Raw genomic sequence first — 18,884 nt, forward strand, 5'->3', positions numbered from 1 at the left:
CCATTCCCTGATCCTGCTACCAGGAAAAAACTGGCTAAAAAAATGGGGATTCTGGAATCCAGAATTCTGATGTGGTTTCAGAATCAGAATTCTTTGTATTCTGAGCAGAGAAGGGAGCTGCTGAATGTCCTGGTAGAAAGCACAAATGAGAGACCAGATGTGACTCTTCAGCAGCAACACATTAACCTGTCCATGCTCCCATGTGAGGTTCACAATTTTCCTCCCTCCAGTTCCTCCTGCAGCAAGCAAACATTTTTACCTGCTCCTCTTCCTTCCCAAGTATTTTTTGAGCTTTGGGATCTCTTCCAGGTCTGTGTGAGCCAAGGACCAAGTGTCATAGTCAAGCAGCCCACACAGGCTATGGAGGGAGGAGAAAGCTCTGACTTCCCTCTGACTTCTATGGATCACTTGCTTAAACTGCTGACTCCAGGAGAGAACTTCTCAGACACCCAGGCTCCTTTCTGCTACCAATACCAAGAAAAATGCCAAAATGACAAAGGATACAGTGGCACAGGAGGCCTTCAGGGAAAGAACCATTCTCAGCCTCATCCTGAGCAGAAGGAGCAAGAATTTCCAGGTCTGGGTCACATTGACATGTCTTACATTATGCAATGGTGGGACAAAGGCCGCCAGGCTCTCATCACAGAATGGGAACCTCTGGAAGGGACGCCCTGAGGATGGCAGCTGCACAGCCACCCACACCAGCAGTCTAGAAACCCAGAGCCTTTTGGTAACTCCTGGCATCCACAGATTCTCAGTAAATGCTACAACCTTATCTGCAAGAAGAGGACCCTTGTGGACAATTGTAAGCTCTGCTCCACATGATGGAGGGTTTTCTGTGCCTGGTTTCACTTAGCATAGGGTTTTCAAGGTTCATCCATATTGCAGCATGTATTCATTTGTCATTTCTTTTTTTAATCCTGATGACTAATGATACTGAGCATTTTTCATGTGTTTATTGGCCATTTGTATATCTTCTATTGAGAAATGTCTATTCATATTTGCCTTTTTTACAATTAGGTTGTCATTATGTATTCTGGACGTAAGTCGCTTATCAGATATTTGATTCACAAATATTTTCTCCCATTGCATAGACTTTTTCTTTCTTCCTTTAAAAATGTTTTATTTCACCTAGGTGGGGTGGTACACACTTGTAATCCCAGCACTTGGGAGGCTGAGGCAGAAGGATCACTGCAAACTCAAGGCCAGCCTGGGCTACACAGCAAGACCCTTCTCAAAAAAAAGAAAAAAGTTTTATTTCAATCATTAAGTAATGATGTGGTCTTTGGCTAGTTTTCACATTACTGGACACAAGGATTTTTTCTTAATTAGGCTAGTATATGTCTTTGTACTAGGAAATCTGACTCAATATATATAGGATTTGTACCCTCTTCTGCTACCCCTCTTTCTTTTTTCTTTTCTTTTTTTTTTCTTGTAAATAGGGGACAGCCTGGCAGTTTTTGGATATAATTCAGAAATGTATTTTACAAAGTGGTCCGGTATCCTGAAGCTGTTTAGTAAGATTGTTATTTGTGTTGTTTCACACACCCTTCCACTAACTTACCCTACAAAGCAAGATGAATGACACTGAGCTCTAAAATACATTTGAATGTCTTACTATATAATAATTTGGAAAAGAAATTCAGCCTATTTGAAAACTAAATAATTGTAAGCCTTAAAAAAAATAAAACAGCTGGGGATGTAGCTCAGTGATGAAGCAACCCTAGCAATTCAATCCCCAGTATCACACACACACACAACCAGCTTTGATATTTCAAGCAAATATCATGTTTTTATTTTTTATTTATTTAATTGATTTTTTTTTCAGTACTGGGAATTGAACCCAGGGCCTTTGCACTGGGCTAGATGCCCAGAACTTTTTTTTTTTTTTTTTGGTACTGGGGATCGAACTGAAGACTTTGTGCTTGCGAGGCAGGCAGCAGCACCACTGAGCTAAATCCCTGGCCTTTTTTTTTTTTATTTTTAGACTGAGTCTCATTAAGTATCTAAGTTGCCCAGGCTAGGCCTAAACTTGCAATCTTTCTGTCTCAGCCTCTCAGAGTGCTAAGATTGTACAGCATGTGCCACCACATCCTGTCATACTTCTATTCTTTGGCATAAGTATTTAAAGAAAAATAAATTATGATTTACCAGTAGAAGCTGTTAAAAAATTTTTTGCTTAAAACAGTAATCTTTTCTAGACAATATGCATTTATTTTGAAATAAATGATTAAATTCTTGCTTTTAAACATTTGAGAGGGAAATTAATTACCAATGTGATACAGTGCAATTATATATTTCAGGATGCTATTTTTCAATATGAATTCTTTTGCAAATTGCTTAGATTTACTTTGTTTTGGGGTTGTTTTTTTTTGTTTGGTTGGTTTTGTTTTTCCGGTACTGGAGCTCAATCCCAGGGCCTCCTGGGATGCTAGACAAGTGCTCTGCCACTGACCCATACCCCTAGCCTACTTTGTACAGCCATTCCTTGTTTAATGATCGAGTTCCCTTCCTGTGACTAGTTCATTAAATGAGGAATTGTTTGTAGTATGTACATTGCAATATTTAGAGCAAAGAAATGGTTAAAGAAAACTACAACTTGGGCCAGGGATTTAGCTCAGTGACACCGTGCCTGCCTTGCAAGCACAAGGTCCTGAGTTTGATCCCAGGTACCAAAAAAAAAAAAAAAAGAAAAAGAAAACTACAATTTGATTATTTTGATTTTATTTGCATAACTCTTATATGCAGTACTGTAATGTATAACAACATAAAACTATGGTATGGTACTATACTGTACAATCAGCAAAAATTATAATACTGTATAAACAAGGTATACTGTGCAAAACAAGACATTGAGGTTGTATAAACAAGATACACAGTACTGTACCAAAAAAAGATGGCTTGTAAGTCTGAACTGTGTGCCTCAGTCATAAGTACAAACAGTTGTTACGTGGGTAGGTCATTTAAGGAAGAATATGTGTTGTATTTTATGGTCTCTTTTAAATTTTTTTTTTTTGTCCCAGGGATGGAACTCGGGTCTTTGCGCTTGTGGGGCAGGCGGTGGAACCACTGAACTAAATCCCCGGCCTCTCTCTTTTAAGTTTTTAAAATTTAGTAGCATTGTTTTCTTTTCGATATATTTTATTTTATAAATCACAAGTGACACACATTTAAGGGTAGTGCAATGGCTGGTATTTAGATGTCCCCCCACCAAAGGGTCATGTGCTCATAGATTTAGAACTGGCTGGATCCAGACTGTGTGATACTGGGATTAAGCATGTGTGGTACCAAACTGGTCCACTGATTGGTTTAGCATAGTTCTGGTGTGGATAACAGAAAGGCCCCACTGTGGGTGTAGGTGGTACCACCCAAAAGGCTTGTAGCCTGGATGAGTTTAAGGGGAAGGGGAGGCTTGCTGTTTGCTGCTTGCTGCCTCCTGCCTCCTGCCTGCTCTGCCAAGGACTGTTTTTCCTCTACAATGCCCCTCTATCATGCCATCCTGCCTTGGAGCCAGACCATGAACTGAAATCACTACAGTCAAAATAAACCTTTCCTCCTCTAAAAAAAAAAAAAAGAAAGAAAGTGCAAGGTCCTGAGTCTGATTCCCATTATGGGGGGCGGCGGGGAGGATACTGCAGTATTGGAATGGACATCTAGTAACTATGTTTAGGGAAATAAATAAAAGGCTGCACGAATCTAGAGGCCATTCAGTAGAGTGAACAGCATCTAAGAGAAGACTTAATGAATTCAACAGGGCTATGAATCATGTGATTCTGGTTTTCTCAAAGCCAAGACTATAATCAGAATAACTAGCAAAAAAAAGGTGGAGAAAGAGAAACAGGTTAAACAAAAATCTCTTTAACTGCATTTAAAAGTACTATACCTCTGGAGAGTCAATGTTTCAAGAGTTTGCAACATCATCCATTTATGATGATTTGAAGTATTTCATAACATAATTGAAAAGAACAGACACCGTGAAATCAGTTTTTCTGTGGTTCTCTTCTGGTTTTACCTAGCTCTATGACATGAAGTATATAATTTAACCTCTCTGTGCCTGAAAGTTTTCATCTGTAAAATAAGGATAAGTATGGCATCTACCTCATAAGACTATTGTGAGAATTTTTAAAATGGTAATTCACATAAAGAATCATCAGTAACTGACACATAATAAATTATTGATTAATAGTAGCTGTCATTGTTGTTAACACTTAGAGTTCAGAAGAATATGCAGGTAATTTAACAATCTCTCAAGATTCCTTTGAAATAGTATACTTCAGAATAACTTATAACCACCCACCCCATAGGACTACTATAGAATACAGCAAGAGAAGGGTCAGAGAAACTTAGGAAAGCACAGCAGGTAATAGAGTGTACAACCATAGCATGGAATAAGGGAATGAAAATCCAGGATACTCATTAGGCTGAGAATAATTGAAAAATTACAAAGTCAAAATAGAATTTTCATACACAAAAATGTCCAATAATTAGCACCATCTCCAATTCCAAATTATTTTCCACTTTTGAGGGCATAGTTCTTGAGCTCAGTCTCTGGGAACGTGGATCCCTTCTACAAACATACAGAGGCTTACAGTGATTCTATTGCCTGAACAGCTGCTTTTCTGAAGTTCCCAAACTAGAATGATATATGGATTTCACCTTGATTCTTCCAATCCATCCCTGTCTGGTAAACCTTCCTGCTATGACAACAATGTTCTATCTCTATGTTGATCTACATAGTAGTCACTTGCTACATGAAGCTAGTGAGCCCTTGAACTGTGACTGAATTTGTATTGTATTTAATTTTAATTAATTTGAATTTTGAATTTTTTCATGTGGCTAGTGGCTACCATACTGGACAGTGCAGTCAACTGGGAATGACAGCCCACAGCACTGTGTCAAAAGAGACCTAATGTAGGTCTGGGCCCATCAGAATACAGTACTGTGACAGATTAGAGATTTCTCTCCCAGCATAGGGAGGGAGAACCTATATTATATTCACGGGCTTAAAGAATTTTCTCTCCCCTTATGCCAAATGAGAGCTTGTCTTTCCTAATACCTATAATGTCTCTTGGGCACTAGAAAGTCATTTTTTGTTCTTAAAAATGGAAACAAAGTCTTTGTAAATAGGGAGGGGTGGAGGGGATTAAGGGAGGGCAGAGGAATGGGGAAAAAAATAAGAACTAAGATATATCATGTAAAGGTACAAATTCCCACTGATGAATGTCATCATATTGTGTACCTAAAATGTACCAATAAAACTAATGAATATATATATAAATACATTTATATATATAGTAGCTGAAAAGAGACAGATCATAATAGGAAAAAAAATTCAATAGAACTTCACAGAGAATAAATCTCCCCTCTGTATTCAGGGAAAAAATATTGGTTTCTGGTAGTTTTACAGAAATATAGAAAATCAATAGAGTGTTAAACTATTGGTTACTATAAGTTATGTGACAGGCCATTCTTTAGGAATGCTACAGATACGTGCCACGGAAAAGTCATTAAAACATTTCAATAAATAAGAAATAGATTACACAGAAGATAACTACATTATTTGTTTTCAATATTGAAAACATTCTAAAGCCATTGCAAAATAAACTACATCCCTCAACAGTGTAAAAATAATGCACTTCATTTTCCAAGAGAAACAGAACTACAACATTTGATTGTTTCAAAAGTTTTCCTAAATTATGTCCATGAAACACCATCCTGGCCATATCGATGAAAAGATGTCACATACAACACTGCCATCATGTGAAAGATCAGGAATATATACTCTCTCCAGTTCTGAAACCTGGCTCCTATAGGGTCCTTCCAAGGGAAAGCTATCTCAAACTCCCATGAATGTTTGGTTCCAAGGTAATTCTCAAAGCCACAAGCTGAGAATCATTTTGAAGTCTCCTTTAGGAATCAAATACATGGAATACCTCAAATGCCAAGATTTTGGTTTAAGCACCTATTTCCATCCCAGCCTTAATAATGGGAAGGCTCTAGAATTATTCAACCTCTCTCAAATCCTGAAATATCTAAAAGAGTCAGTGCCTACATTCAACTGCTCCAAATGGAACCACATCAAAGCCATTATCTGGACTAACCTTTTCCCTTAAAGAATTCACAGCATCAACCTTAGCAAGATAATGAACTTCTGATATAATTTACTATTTTCCTGGAATTCTGTATATAGTCATGCACTACATAATGCTGTTTCAATCAGTGGCCAACTACATAAATGATGATAGTGGTCCCATAAGATTAAATGGCCTAATAACATTGTAGCCACCTTAGTTCCTGTAAATACACTTCATGATGTATGCACAATGATGAAATTGTCTGGAAACACATTTCTTAGACTGTATACCTGCCAAGTGATGTATGACTATACATAAATTCATCTTGGAGTTTGTGATGATTTTATTCTAAAACTAAAGGATTTTTATAAGGTGGTCCAATGCTTAGATTTCCAGAGAGAACATCCTAGTGAAGTTCCTATTGACCAGGAAGCTGCTATTACAACAAATATTTTAATGTTTATATTATGTATTTAAATAGGACCTCTCCATATTCAAAACAAAAAAGCTATCAGTTTGTCCTTCAGAAAACAAAAAGATTGTTATATTTTTTTCTTGAACTAATCAAGGTTAAAAAATTAACAGCAGAATTTAGAAATAACCTCTTCTCTTACCTCTACCACTGTGGTTTCTGTAGCTTTGCACATTGGCAAATTGAAATTCCTTGCACTTTTCCTATCAGACATGAAGGAGATAAGGAAGAAGAGAAAGAAAAACAAAAATAACCACTTTTTGACTTTAAAATGTTATAGATTAAAGGAATTTCTATTAACAAAGAATCCATGAATCTTTTTAAAGAGAGTATCATACTTTTCATTAATGAAATTTTATAGCTATTTTATAAATTTTTAAAATATTCTGGCCACTTCATTCAATTTATATAGTTTTTCGAAAGGGGTTGAGTGACAGAGGCACTATTTTTCACATTGAACATATAGCTTTTTCACACTGAACATATAGCTTAAACTGTTTTTCACATTGAACATATAGAATGAAAATTTACTGTTTGCAACATTTCCCTTAATCTTTCAACAAAGATGCTTCTTTCTATAATTAAAGATTTCACTGAACAATCTGCTGTCACTAAAATGTTAAAAAAGGAAAAGTAGTGAATGCTTTACATGAAAAAGTAAAGTAATTCCATTCTCTATTAAAAAGCACCCTATTGCTTAAATCAAGTGGAACCTTCACTGGTAATTTGTGAGTGACCTATAAATACCATTCTGAAGAACCATTTTCTGATGAAATTTTTAAAGTACAACACCCACATCAAGAAGGTATTATACCAATTTTGCTGATGATTTTGCATTTTTAAATTCTTTAATTAAGACACTTCCCCTAACCATAAAAATTAAAATGTATTTTTGTTTCTGGGAATATATGTCAATTGAAGAATTTCTTTCATAAAGGGAAATCAACCTCAGCCATGTTTTACTAGCTCTTTGAGGCCACCACTGTTACTTTTGCTCAGATTCAAAGGTAAGGATGGCAGTGTTCTTGAGAAAGGAATCCTAGAACTTTTACCAGTTGTTGGGTTGGCTTTCGCCTGATGTTCAGGCATCAAAAGCTCCAGGAGGGCAGAGACTGGAGAAGAAGGAGTCCAGGGTGCTCCCATTTAAACAGTAGCCTAGACAGGCCTCTGGACCAGTGGTCCTTTCAGTGTGAAGAAAGTCATTATCTTCAGAATGTAGGTCAGCTGACCTTAGATGATGAGAACTCATTATATACCAAAGTTTAATAACCCTAGCATAAGGTCAGAGCTTAGAACAGCTTTTGTGTTAAATATCAAGTTCTTAAATACCAAAGCCAGGCAATGAAGCACAGGATAAACTCCTGGAAATGATTCATTCGTTTAAATAATTTAAACTTAATAATTTAAATCATTCATTTCCATTTGCTATTATATGATTTCATCAATCTTCTCTAAAAAGCAACTGTGCTTTGCAAACATTACGCCAACATGTCAAATAAAGTAGATATGACATAAAATGTTTCCTATAACGGTCAAAAGTAGTTGCGCTTTTAAAAATTGGCTGAATTCAAGAAATTAGAGAATTAATATCACATAGATTCTTCAGATATAAACAAAAATGACATGGAGTGTCACTGAGAATTTAACTGTGATTATAATAAAACTGCATTTGCTGAGGATAAAATATTATTAATTGAAAATGCCAAATAATATTACGAGAAAGAAAATGACTTCTGTGACCTAACTGGTATGGTTTGCAAGGTGATGCATCTTTTTTTTTTTCGCTTTTTGAAAAAAGGTTTCACTGGACTCATTATGCAGCCCAAGCCAGCCTCGAACTCACAGTGATCATCCTGCCTCAACTTTCCAAATGCTGGGATTACAGGCATGTGCCACCATGTCCAGCTTTTTTTTTTTTGGTAAGGAAACACATTTTGAGAAACTCTAATGTGCACAGTCAAAGACTAAAAAATTTTCAAAACTCAATTCTATATTATATAATCTATAAATCTAAGACACTAAATATTGAAAATATAGTATACTTAGGGTAATCAAGAGATACTAGAAATCTGTTAAGCCTGTGGCTATCCAGATAATGAGAATGAAAATTCAACATTATTAAGGATAGGCAACTTTTCAGAAAGAATCTTTATACCCTGGGAGACACCAGTACAACTAGAAAAACCTGACTTACATTCTCATTAGCAGTATCTTTCCAGAATATCAAAGTACATTTGACACTTTAAGAAAATGTATATAAATAACAACATCAAAATCGAAAGTGTGGACTACTGTCCTTTTTCTAAGAAAATAACTGGTCTTGACACAGGGAAATACCTAGGAGAAAATAACTGCATGTGACCCTGTACAAGGGTATGCAGATCCAAATATTTAATAAACATGTGGATATCAGCCAATCAGCATAGACTACACAAGCTCATCATGCAGCAGCCCGCAGGCACTTACAGATGTACACATACAACATGCACAGCAGTGTGTATGACTGCAAGCCCTTTTTAGTGAACATTTAAGTATTAAATTCACTATGATACCTTTTTCATAATCATAACTTAGGAAATATAGATTTGGCTGTTATTACATTAATATATTAATGCTTTTTAAAAACCACTGCAATACCTGAAAATCACATTTCCTGCTTGGTCTGCTTTCCAGGCTTTCACCAAAGCAAAATCCCCTGTAATTGCTTGCTCCAGAATAAATTGCTGGCCATTGAACTCCCTCACCTGCAGGAGACAAAGAGCATAGTTAGGCTTTTGCATAGGTCTCATTTGATTGTCATATGTGCTGGGACAGAGGCAGAGAGTAGGGACACAAGCTAATGAGGAAAGGTTTATCAAAGGGGAGGGGTCAACAGAGGATTTTGAGTAACATTAGGCAACAAAGACTGTGAAAGGACAGTCTTAGGGACAGTCAAAGTACAGAATGTGCAAAGGCATTGATGAGAGAAAGTTTGATGCATTTGAGGAACTAAATTCTACAGCTCTAAAGGAGAGATTATGTTAATATTTTACTATTTGTGTGTGTAGGTAGCATATGTAACATGAAAAATAGTCCCTCTTTCTTTCCACCCCAGAAAAAAATCTATGTAAGTTACACAAAATGGTACTTTTTTAACATAAAACAGTTATAAAACTTCATTCACCTTTACTCCTCAATCTGTGATATATAATCACCCACTGGGATTTTCATCTGGATCTACAGTACTAGTAAATTGGTTCTGAGAGATCTGATGGATCCCATCGTCCTACCAATGCTCATAATATATGCTTCATTTTTACTGAAAAACTCCTTTTTATTCACCTCCTTCAACACTTTCATCATTCTCTCCATAAAAGCTCTGCATATTTTTCTTAGACTTATTCACAGATATTTCATAGCTTCTGTTGCTAATATGAATGCTACATTTCATTTTACTGTATTGCTTCTGTGATTACTGATTTAATGAAACACTACTGACTTTTGTTTACTGCTTTTTAATTCTACCACGAAATTTTGAGGAGGAGAACATAAGGCAAAACTCTGCCTTTTTCTTTTTGGGGATTTGTCTCAGAATTAAAACAAAGGAGAGTGGAAGAACAGCCACTGGCTTTCCATCCTTGGCTAGGATGGAGCCAGCGAAGACAGCTTCTTCAATCTCATTCCTACTGCACCCCCTAGTGGAATATCAGTCTGAGTGCATTTTAGAAAATGCTTCAACAAAAGTTTTGGTTCACTGATTTTTAAACTATGGTGTAAAACAAATTCTTCCTTAAAGAAAAGCTTCTTTAAAGATATTATCCAAGTTTCCTGCTATAAAATATTAACGAACCTGGTGTATGATAAATACAGATCTCATTAATATGACATTTATAAACTGCCCATCAATATATAACATTATTTTTAAATGGTTTCATACTTCAAAAGCTCACTGTTAAACACCAATGATGATAATGAAGTGTTTTGCATACATAACTAGAAAACTGAAGTAAATATTTGCTAACTCAGGGCAAAATCAAGCAATTAGGTTTTCTTTCATGTTTCAATTATATAATTTCCTGATGTCTACACACTAGCTGTCCCTGAATATTAGTGATTCTAAAATTTCAAAGTGGGAAAGAACAAATTTTATCAAACTAGCTACTGTATTCACTTGAAAGAGCTGTGTATTTCAGTCTTTACTTCTTCAACTTTAGATTCTTTCTTGAATCTACTCCAATCTATTCTAGAAAAAACACTCCCTGCATTGCCAATGACCTCCATTTCTGAAAATTCACTGGTCAGTTCTAGGCCTTTTACTACCCAGCCTCTTCACACTCTTCGGGCTAGTTGATCCCCCCTTTTCTAAAATGTTCATTGTCCTTCAAATCATCAGACTCTCCTGGGCTTTCCCATATTTCTTTACTGTTCTTCCTTCTCTTCCCAATCTATCTGGCAAAGAAATGGTCTCTATCTGCATGCAGGCCCAAGTCCCTAGTCCTAAGGGTTTCCATGTCTATGCCAGTGCCTCCAAAGTTCCTATCCCAGCTCTAAACTCTCACCTACTTGGAGCTCCTCATGAACTTCCTCTTGGGTCTCCTGGGCATCTCAAATGTACCACATCTCTGAGAAACATAGCTCTTTAATTATTCCATGTCCTGCCTATCTCAATGAGTAGTATGCTTGATTCTTTTATACCCTATAAGCAATCTGTCAGAAAATGGCATCATCCACATGGTGCTGGTTTTATGGACACATGCAAAATGCAAGAGTTACAGGAACATAAAAAGCTTCCTCTCCAATTTCAGAGGAGGCCTTGAGAGGCCAGGCAGAATGCCCCTGGTAGGGCAGTGTGCAAAGATGTGAGAGCGAAGACAAAGGTGCAGTAGAGGCCTCAAGAAGTTGGAGGTGCCAGGAACAAGGAACATATACTGAGGAAAGTTTTGGGGAACAAGAGAAGCCACTCTAAGAGAGAGGCCATGTGGACTGCAACCAGCAATGCCATAGGTCCAGGGCTTGCCACACAAGAGCTTATGATAATCTCACCAAAAATTACTCTGGGCACTGGACATGGAACTAGAGGATTTAATATTTGCCCTAGTAGGGTTCTTTCTTGCTTAGGTCTCATTCCTTTCTATCCCCATACTTCTCTTTTTGGAAACAGGAATGTTTACCCTATGCCATTGTATGCTGGAAGTATTTAACTTTCTGATTTTTACAAAAGCTCACAGCTAAGAGATTACCTTCAGTCTCAGAGGAGACTTTGGAATTGGACTTTTAAGCAATGCTGGAGCTGTTAAGACTTTGGCAACTCTTAAAGATGGCCTAAATGCATTCTGCATAATGAGATGGACATAAGTTTTGGGGGTCAGGAGTGAAATGTTATGGCTTTGATCTGAAATGTCCCCCAAATATCTCATGTGGTTGGAAGGTGATCAAATCATAGGTGCCCTCCCTACAGCTGACTTTCTGTTAGAAGGCGGGACTGGAGGAAGGTGGGTCACTGCAGCCATGACCTTGAAGAGTTCATTCTTGTCCCCAGCTCCTCCCTTCTCTCTCTGCTTCCTGGGTGCCATGGGTTGAGTGACTTTTCCTCTGGCATGCCCTTCTGCCCTGTTATTTCTGACTTTCATGCCCAGGCTCAACATCCTCAAGTGACTGAAGAAGAAAAACAAAGGAAAATGTAAGTTTGAAATCTCAAAAAGCAGGTTATAGTTATAATTATATAATGAAATAGAGGGTTCAAGGGAACAAGCTCCAGATGGAGGACACGGCTGGAGATAACACTAGAGTGAAGGGCACTTTAGCGACCCCCTACCTGCCCCAGGACAGGATGGCAGAGCCAGAATCCCTACAGGCACAAAAGTTACAGTATAAGAAATTCCTTCACTTACTACACATTTTCTCACAGGTATAAGCTCAGTGTTTCTGCAGCCCCTCATTGATAATTCACTCTTTTCAGCCATCTAGAGAAGGCGAATGGAAAAGTACTAAAAATATAGTAATAAAATATTGGGCTGTGTAATTTTTAAATTATACCAAATCTAAGTATCTCAAATATCTACATCTAGAGGTCTCCCCTTATGTATCAGTGAAGTTGCTGGAGATGGGGGAAGGTGGGAAGGTGGGACAGGGGAAGGGGGAGTAAAAAGAATCAATATACTGTGAACATACTCATTACGGGTCTCAAACACATAATGAATGAATGAATGAATGAATGAATGAATGGGACTGGAGATATAGCTCGGGGTAGAGTGCCCCTGGGTTCAATCTCCAGTGTGGCAAAAAGAAAAAAAAAAAACTTTTAAAATTTCTCAGACTAGAGATAAAAAATGGAGTAAACCAGGCCTCTAGAATTGATCTCTTAATTAAAATAGAAACTGCTTCATTCAAAAAACATAGTGTCCCATTCCACTCAGCATTTTAAATAAATTTGGTTAGTCAATGAAAAGCTCATGTTTATTCAAGATACAAAAGATAAAGTTGATGATACAAATCCTCTATTTCATTATATAATTATAACTATAACATGCTTTTTGAGATTTCAAACTTAGATTTTCCTTTGTTTTTCTTCTTCAGTCACATGAGGATGATGAGCCTGAGCATGAAAGTTTAATTCCATATGAATCAAACAACTTCTCTATTTTCTGTATAAGCATAAGCAGCAATCATAAATGTTCCTAAACTTGTTAAAATCATTCATAAAATCAGTTAACTAATCTTTATAAGTACATTGTATATGAAATATAGCTTTTCTTCATATTTATTCTAGCTTCTCTATGTAATTTTAATTACTAGCAGATACTGAAATTTAGTTACAAGTCTCACCTAACATATTTTATAAATGAACACTTTTTCTTACCAGAGTGATTTTACCCAGGTTCCATGCAGAAGAGATACTCTGGTATTACCCGGATGAGAGTGTGGCTTACCTCTCTTGGCTTACTGGCAATGGCAATGCTGCCATCCTTGTTGTATTTAATGGGTGCTCCTCCTTCTTGCACCAGGGTCCCATACCCTGTGCTGGTGTAAAATGCAGGAACTCCAGCCCCACCTGCTCGAATCCTCTCTGCAAGTGTGCCCTACAAAGGAGCAACCGACACTGTAAAAATTCACCAAGCACTTATTTGTCTGGGGACACAGAAGTATTTACAGACATGGTCCCCCACTCTCTAGAGACTCAGAATTCTAAAAAGTACCTAGCATCAGAGATCAATGCACATATTTTCCTAATACTGTATGATGGAGTATCAATTTTTTTAAAGTTTTCTGCATCTCTACACAACTGCTACTCCATTCTTGGTCCACATTCAAAATGCAATTGCTTATTTGTCTAGTCATGCTTTCAGCCTCCAGACTTCCAAATGGTCTTCTGATGTCTCAAATTTCAAATCTGAATTATGTCACTTTAGCTATATATATATATTTTAAATATCATCCAATTTTGTTTTACTGTGCCTCGTATGAAGGTATGGCCTAAATCTTTTCATCATTAATAACACTAGTTCAATAATGTAAGAGATCAAATTTATCTTAGAACCTATTTTAAACCTTTCCATAAATATTTGATCTATTAAATTATCTAGCTAAAGGTAAGAAAGAGAATGGCATATGAGTAAATTGGTTTTAAGAGACAAGATTACTTCGCATTTTTATTTCACATTAGACAAAACTGCAAGTGAAGTTTCTTTGTTTCTCTTTTTGAATATCTTCTTTCCTAAAGACAACACTGCCTTGCCAGGGATTTAGCTCAGTGGTTCCGCTGCCTGTCTCGCAAGCGCAAGGTCTGCGAGTTCGATCTCCGGCACCAAAAAAAAAAAAAGAATAAAGGGTGGAGGGGTTGAAGGGAGGGCTAGGAATGGGGAAAAAATAAGAATCAAGATGCATTATGTAAAGGTGCAATTCCCAATGAGAAATGTAATTGTGTTGTAGACCTACAATGTACCAATAAAAGAATTTAACAACAACAACAACAAAAAAGACAACACTGTCCTCTTCTAGTTAACGTGAGGTCCATAAGTCTCTCCCACCCCCAACTGACTGTCCCTTCAAGGTTTTCCTGGGCATGAACTCTGGCCTTGAACATGTCCTGACACGGTCCTTGACTCTGAAACCTACCATTGAGGTCTTGCTATATCATGTCTTACTAGATAACTGGCTAATCAGTGGAAAGAATTCATGTAAATATTAACAGTATATTTGTATTATCCTAACCTATATCATCTGGGTCCTTTAAATATTTAACTCAAAGAAAAGACTAACAGTGGGGAGCTCAGACACTGAGTCATTCAAGTAAGTGGAATCTTCTGTCATAGGATGGACTTACAGAATCACTGGAACTCTTCCAACAAGCTGGTGCTCTGTTCTCACTAATGGACAGAGATGACTACTTTGTGTTGCACTTTTAGTTAACAAAATTCAAAGACTAAATCATTAAAACAACTACAATAACACCTTCTACTATAAAATATTTCTATGTAGACCCCCTCCCAATATTCTGTTCCTTCTCTCTGTCCAACTGGGCAATAGTCTGAAAGAATATTTCTGCACCTACCACCGAGCACCCACTTTCACCCCCAAAAGAGTTGTAATCCCTACAACTTCACTCGCACTTCTCCCACGGGCCAGCTGCAAAAGAAGCTGATAGAGCCACTGTTTATTTATACACCACTAAGTCGAGGAGAGAGTCATCAATTTGTTTTAGCTTAATGGGGAAAAAAGAAAAATTAAGGAAGTTCCTCTCCTATATTGTCCTTTGACAAAACAGGACATAATGCAAAATGTACAAAGGATAACTGAGAGATTAATTTTCAGTAGTTCCACAACGTAAAAGATTAGCTATCTCAATCTATAATGTGAAAAAATATGTATAATATGGAGCAAACTGTGTTACCTTTAAATTCATAAATTAAAGCCTTAAGTTTCAATGTGACTGTACTTGAGGACAGAGGCTACAAGGAGATAATTAAGGTTAAAGGAAGTCATAAATATGGAGCCCTGATCTGATAGGGTTAACATCCTTACAAGAAAAGACATCAGAGAGCTCACTCACACACTTGGCTGTCTCCCCTGTCTCTCTGCCATGTGAAGACACAAAGCAAGTCAGCCATTGCAACCCAGAAAGAGACCCGTTACCAGTAACTAAACTGCCTGGCACCTTGATCTTGAACTATGAGGAAAAAAACTGCCAACCAATCTATGATATTTGCTTACATTTTCCTAAGCAGACTAGGAAAGCATATTTTTGTTTATTCACAAAACTTAAAGTAAAAATTAAGTAAATATCAAACATTGGGTAATGATAAGCACAGTGACAATGCTGTAGAGTGGCCAGGTATAACTGCAACACTGAGACGCCTCAGAGAGAACAGTGCCCTATAAGTGCTCTCTCTAGACCAGCACACGCTAGATTTAAAAACCAAAACATTTTTTTTTTAATTTGGCTATATTACATTGTCAGCAACTTGTTGAAGTCAGAGGTAATATTATTGTCAAGTAGACGGGGAGGTTTGGATTCAGAGATGAAGACAGAGCATGTCAAAGCAGAACTCCAACACAATTACGCACATGCCTAACATGTTTTCCTTCTCCTATGAAAAATTATACATCATTTAGGAGATGATGTAGAAAAAAAATGAAAACTTTCCAGACTGACTGTTGTCATTACTTATTTTATAATAACATCAGTTCCCTGAGGATATGGGCTCTGATCCCAGTTCTGATTCTGATGGAGCCAGTTTCACCCTCCAGGGTCTTCACGCTCCTGATGTGTCTCAGCAAGACTGGATAGCTATCACTCACAAATTTCTAACTCTATGATTCATAGCAACTGACTTTTAGGACAGTCTTCAAACAGTTTAGCCAGTCCTTTCACTTGCTTCTGACATAATATACACTGTTGTGTCAAACTTAAAATTTTACACTGCACCCTAAATATTTTTACTAGAAATATGCTACCTCATTTCCAATTATACAGTGGCATAAAATATTAATCCTCTAACAACTATCAATCAGGTGTGGCTTATGAGCAAAATTCTGTGATCTGGCAAAATTGTATCCTGTCCTCCACAGAGAAATGTTTAGCGGAAAATATAAACTTATTAATAAGCTAGTATTGTATTTGTTGTTTTTTTTTTTTTGGTACCAGGGATTGAACTCGGGTGCTTGTGCTTGCACAACAGGCAGTGAGACCACTGAGCTAAATCCCTGGCCCTCAAGCTAGTATTGTAAAAGAAATGCCAAGAAATCTTCTCACCTGAGGTGTCAGTTCTACTTCTAATTCACCAGATAAGAACTGTCGTTCAAACTCTGCATTTTCCCCCACATATGAAGAGATCATCCGTTTTATCTGCTTGGATCGAAGTAAAAGGCCCAAGCCAAAGTTGTCGACCCTGGAAGAGAAATGAAGCTTACAATCACAGGAACATCTGACAGAATACCATACCACATAATTTTTTTAAAAGATGAAATTTTATTAACTTAAAAGAAAAAAAATCCAGTCTGCTAATATATGTATCACCCTTAAGGTGGTATTATGGACTAAGATGGACATTCTTTTTTTTTAATTTACAGTTAAGGAAACTAAAGATTGAAAGGTTAAGTGATGTTCTCCCCCCCAAAATCTCAGGCAGTCACGGACATAGCCAATTGCCAAACCAGCATCCATCCTACAATTCTCGAAACTTTTTTTTCCATTACTGCAAAGTGATCCTGAGTTAGAAGCTAAGTAAAGAGATGAATTCATTCTTGTCCTGTACCTTGGAGGAATACATGAATGCAATGGCAATATAATGACCTCAAAGGAAAATTTGGATGGAAAAATTCATTCTGTGCTAAAAAAGAAAGATGCATTCTTGTATTTAATGAGACACAAGATTGTCATTCCCATTAAAATATGAACCCAAATTATAAACAGCTATAAACATTTTTTCTGTATCATATTTTGCTCAAGAATATTAACATATTTGACCATGCTTAACCAAGACAAATCAGCAAATTAATCACAAAACAGTGAAAACATTATAGGTAAGAAGAATAATCCTGTATCTGCTAAATTACATATACTTTGATTTAATATTTCTATTATATTAAATTTGTTGTTCAGTTTATTCTTGGATTAGTTAAGGTAGTGTTGGCTCTTATTTATTAGTTTTCAGGTTTGTGAATTACTTCATATTTCTATCATAACTTTCAGACCAAAATACACCTAGAATTTTAAATAAAATCAATGTGACAAAACAGAATAAGTGATGAAAACTTTTACACTTCCAGTCACCTTATCCCTTTCCTCTCAAAAATTTCAGAAATATTTTAACCAACTAGATAAAGAAAATACTTCTAAGATAACAAAGAAAACTGGTCTTAATTCATAAAACCTTTTTCTTTTTTACTGGTGCTTGGGATCAAACCCAGGGTTTGAACTTGCAAAGAAAGTGTTCTACCACTAAACTATATCCCAAGGTCCTATAAAACTATTTTTAAGGGTAAAATGTTTTTAGTTGTAAAAACCACAATGAGATGCCACCATAAACATAAAAGAATGGCTAATTAAAAAGAAGAGAATGTCAGCCAGTTGTGGTGGTGCACACCTGTAATCCCAGCACTTGGAAGGCTGAGGCAGGAGGATTGCTGTGAGTTCGAGGCTAGCCTGGGCTACATAGTGAGTTCAGGGTGAGCCTAAACTACAAAGGGAGACTCTGCCTCAAAAAACCAAAAAAAAAAAAAAAAACAAAACAAAACAAAAAAAACCAAGCACTGGCAAGGTTGTGAAATAACAGAACTCTCATATACAATGAGGAGAATGAAACTTGATACGTTCACTTTGGAAAAACTGGCAGCAGGAAAAACTGCTGAATATTCATATGCTAGGATTCAGCAGTTCTTGGGTATGTACCCAATAGAAATAAATAGAGTTCACCAAAATACAGATACAGAATGTGATTTTCTTCATTCTGACCTTACTAAAAAGTGACATATAGGGCTGGGTATTTAGCTCAGTGGCACCACGCCTGCCCACAAGCACAAAGTCCTGAGTTCAATCCCCAGTACCCAAAAAAAAGACATATAAATGGATGGACGCTTACAGGGCATACAATTAATTGAAGATATTCAAACCTCAAAGGCAGAGAGAATATTTAAGAAGTTTTGAAATAGTCCAAACAAGTGATAATGGGCATTTGAACTAATGGAAAGGCAACAGAAATGGAGAAAAGGGGACAAATCAAGAGATATTTAGGGGGAAATGATTCATTCTTAAGACTCATTGTCTATCCTGGCATAGATACAACTCACTGCAGAATTCTGACTTTGGCAATGGAATGCAGGGAAGAGTGGGCTGAGGGAAAGTAATCTAGTGGTCACAA

The 18,884-nt window shown here is 36.8% G+C and overlaps 1 protein-coding gene across 1 annotated transcript in view; it reads right to left on the reverse strand.

Moving 5' to 3' along the window:
- The window catches only part of Oxct1 (3-oxoacid CoA-transferase 1), a 157,699-nt gene that overhangs the window by 117,136 nt on the left and 21,679 nt on the right, over positions 1–18,884 (reverse strand). Inside the window, exons 4-7 of the mRNA XM_004848574.4 lie at positions 16,778–16,913; positions 13,455–13,604; positions 9,184–9,290; positions 6,689–6,749 (exon numbers count right to left, since the gene is read on the reverse strand). Coding sequence (XP_004848631.1) covers positions 6,689–6,749; positions 9,184–9,290; positions 13,455–13,604; positions 16,778–16,913 — 454 coding nt within the window. The remainder of the gene's footprint in view (positions 1–6,688; positions 6,750–9,183; positions 9,291–13,454; positions 13,605–16,777; positions 16,914–18,884) is intronic.

The sequence above is a fragment of the Heterocephalus glaber genome, unplaced genomic scaffold (genome assembly GCF_053883595.1).
Source record: "Heterocephalus glaber isolate CG9 unplaced genomic scaffold, H.glaber_assembly_v1.0 deba00001538, whole genome shotgun sequence".
Classification (NCBI taxonomy): domain Eukaryota; kingdom Metazoa; phylum Chordata; class Mammalia; order Rodentia; family Bathyergidae; genus Heterocephalus; species Heterocephalus glaber.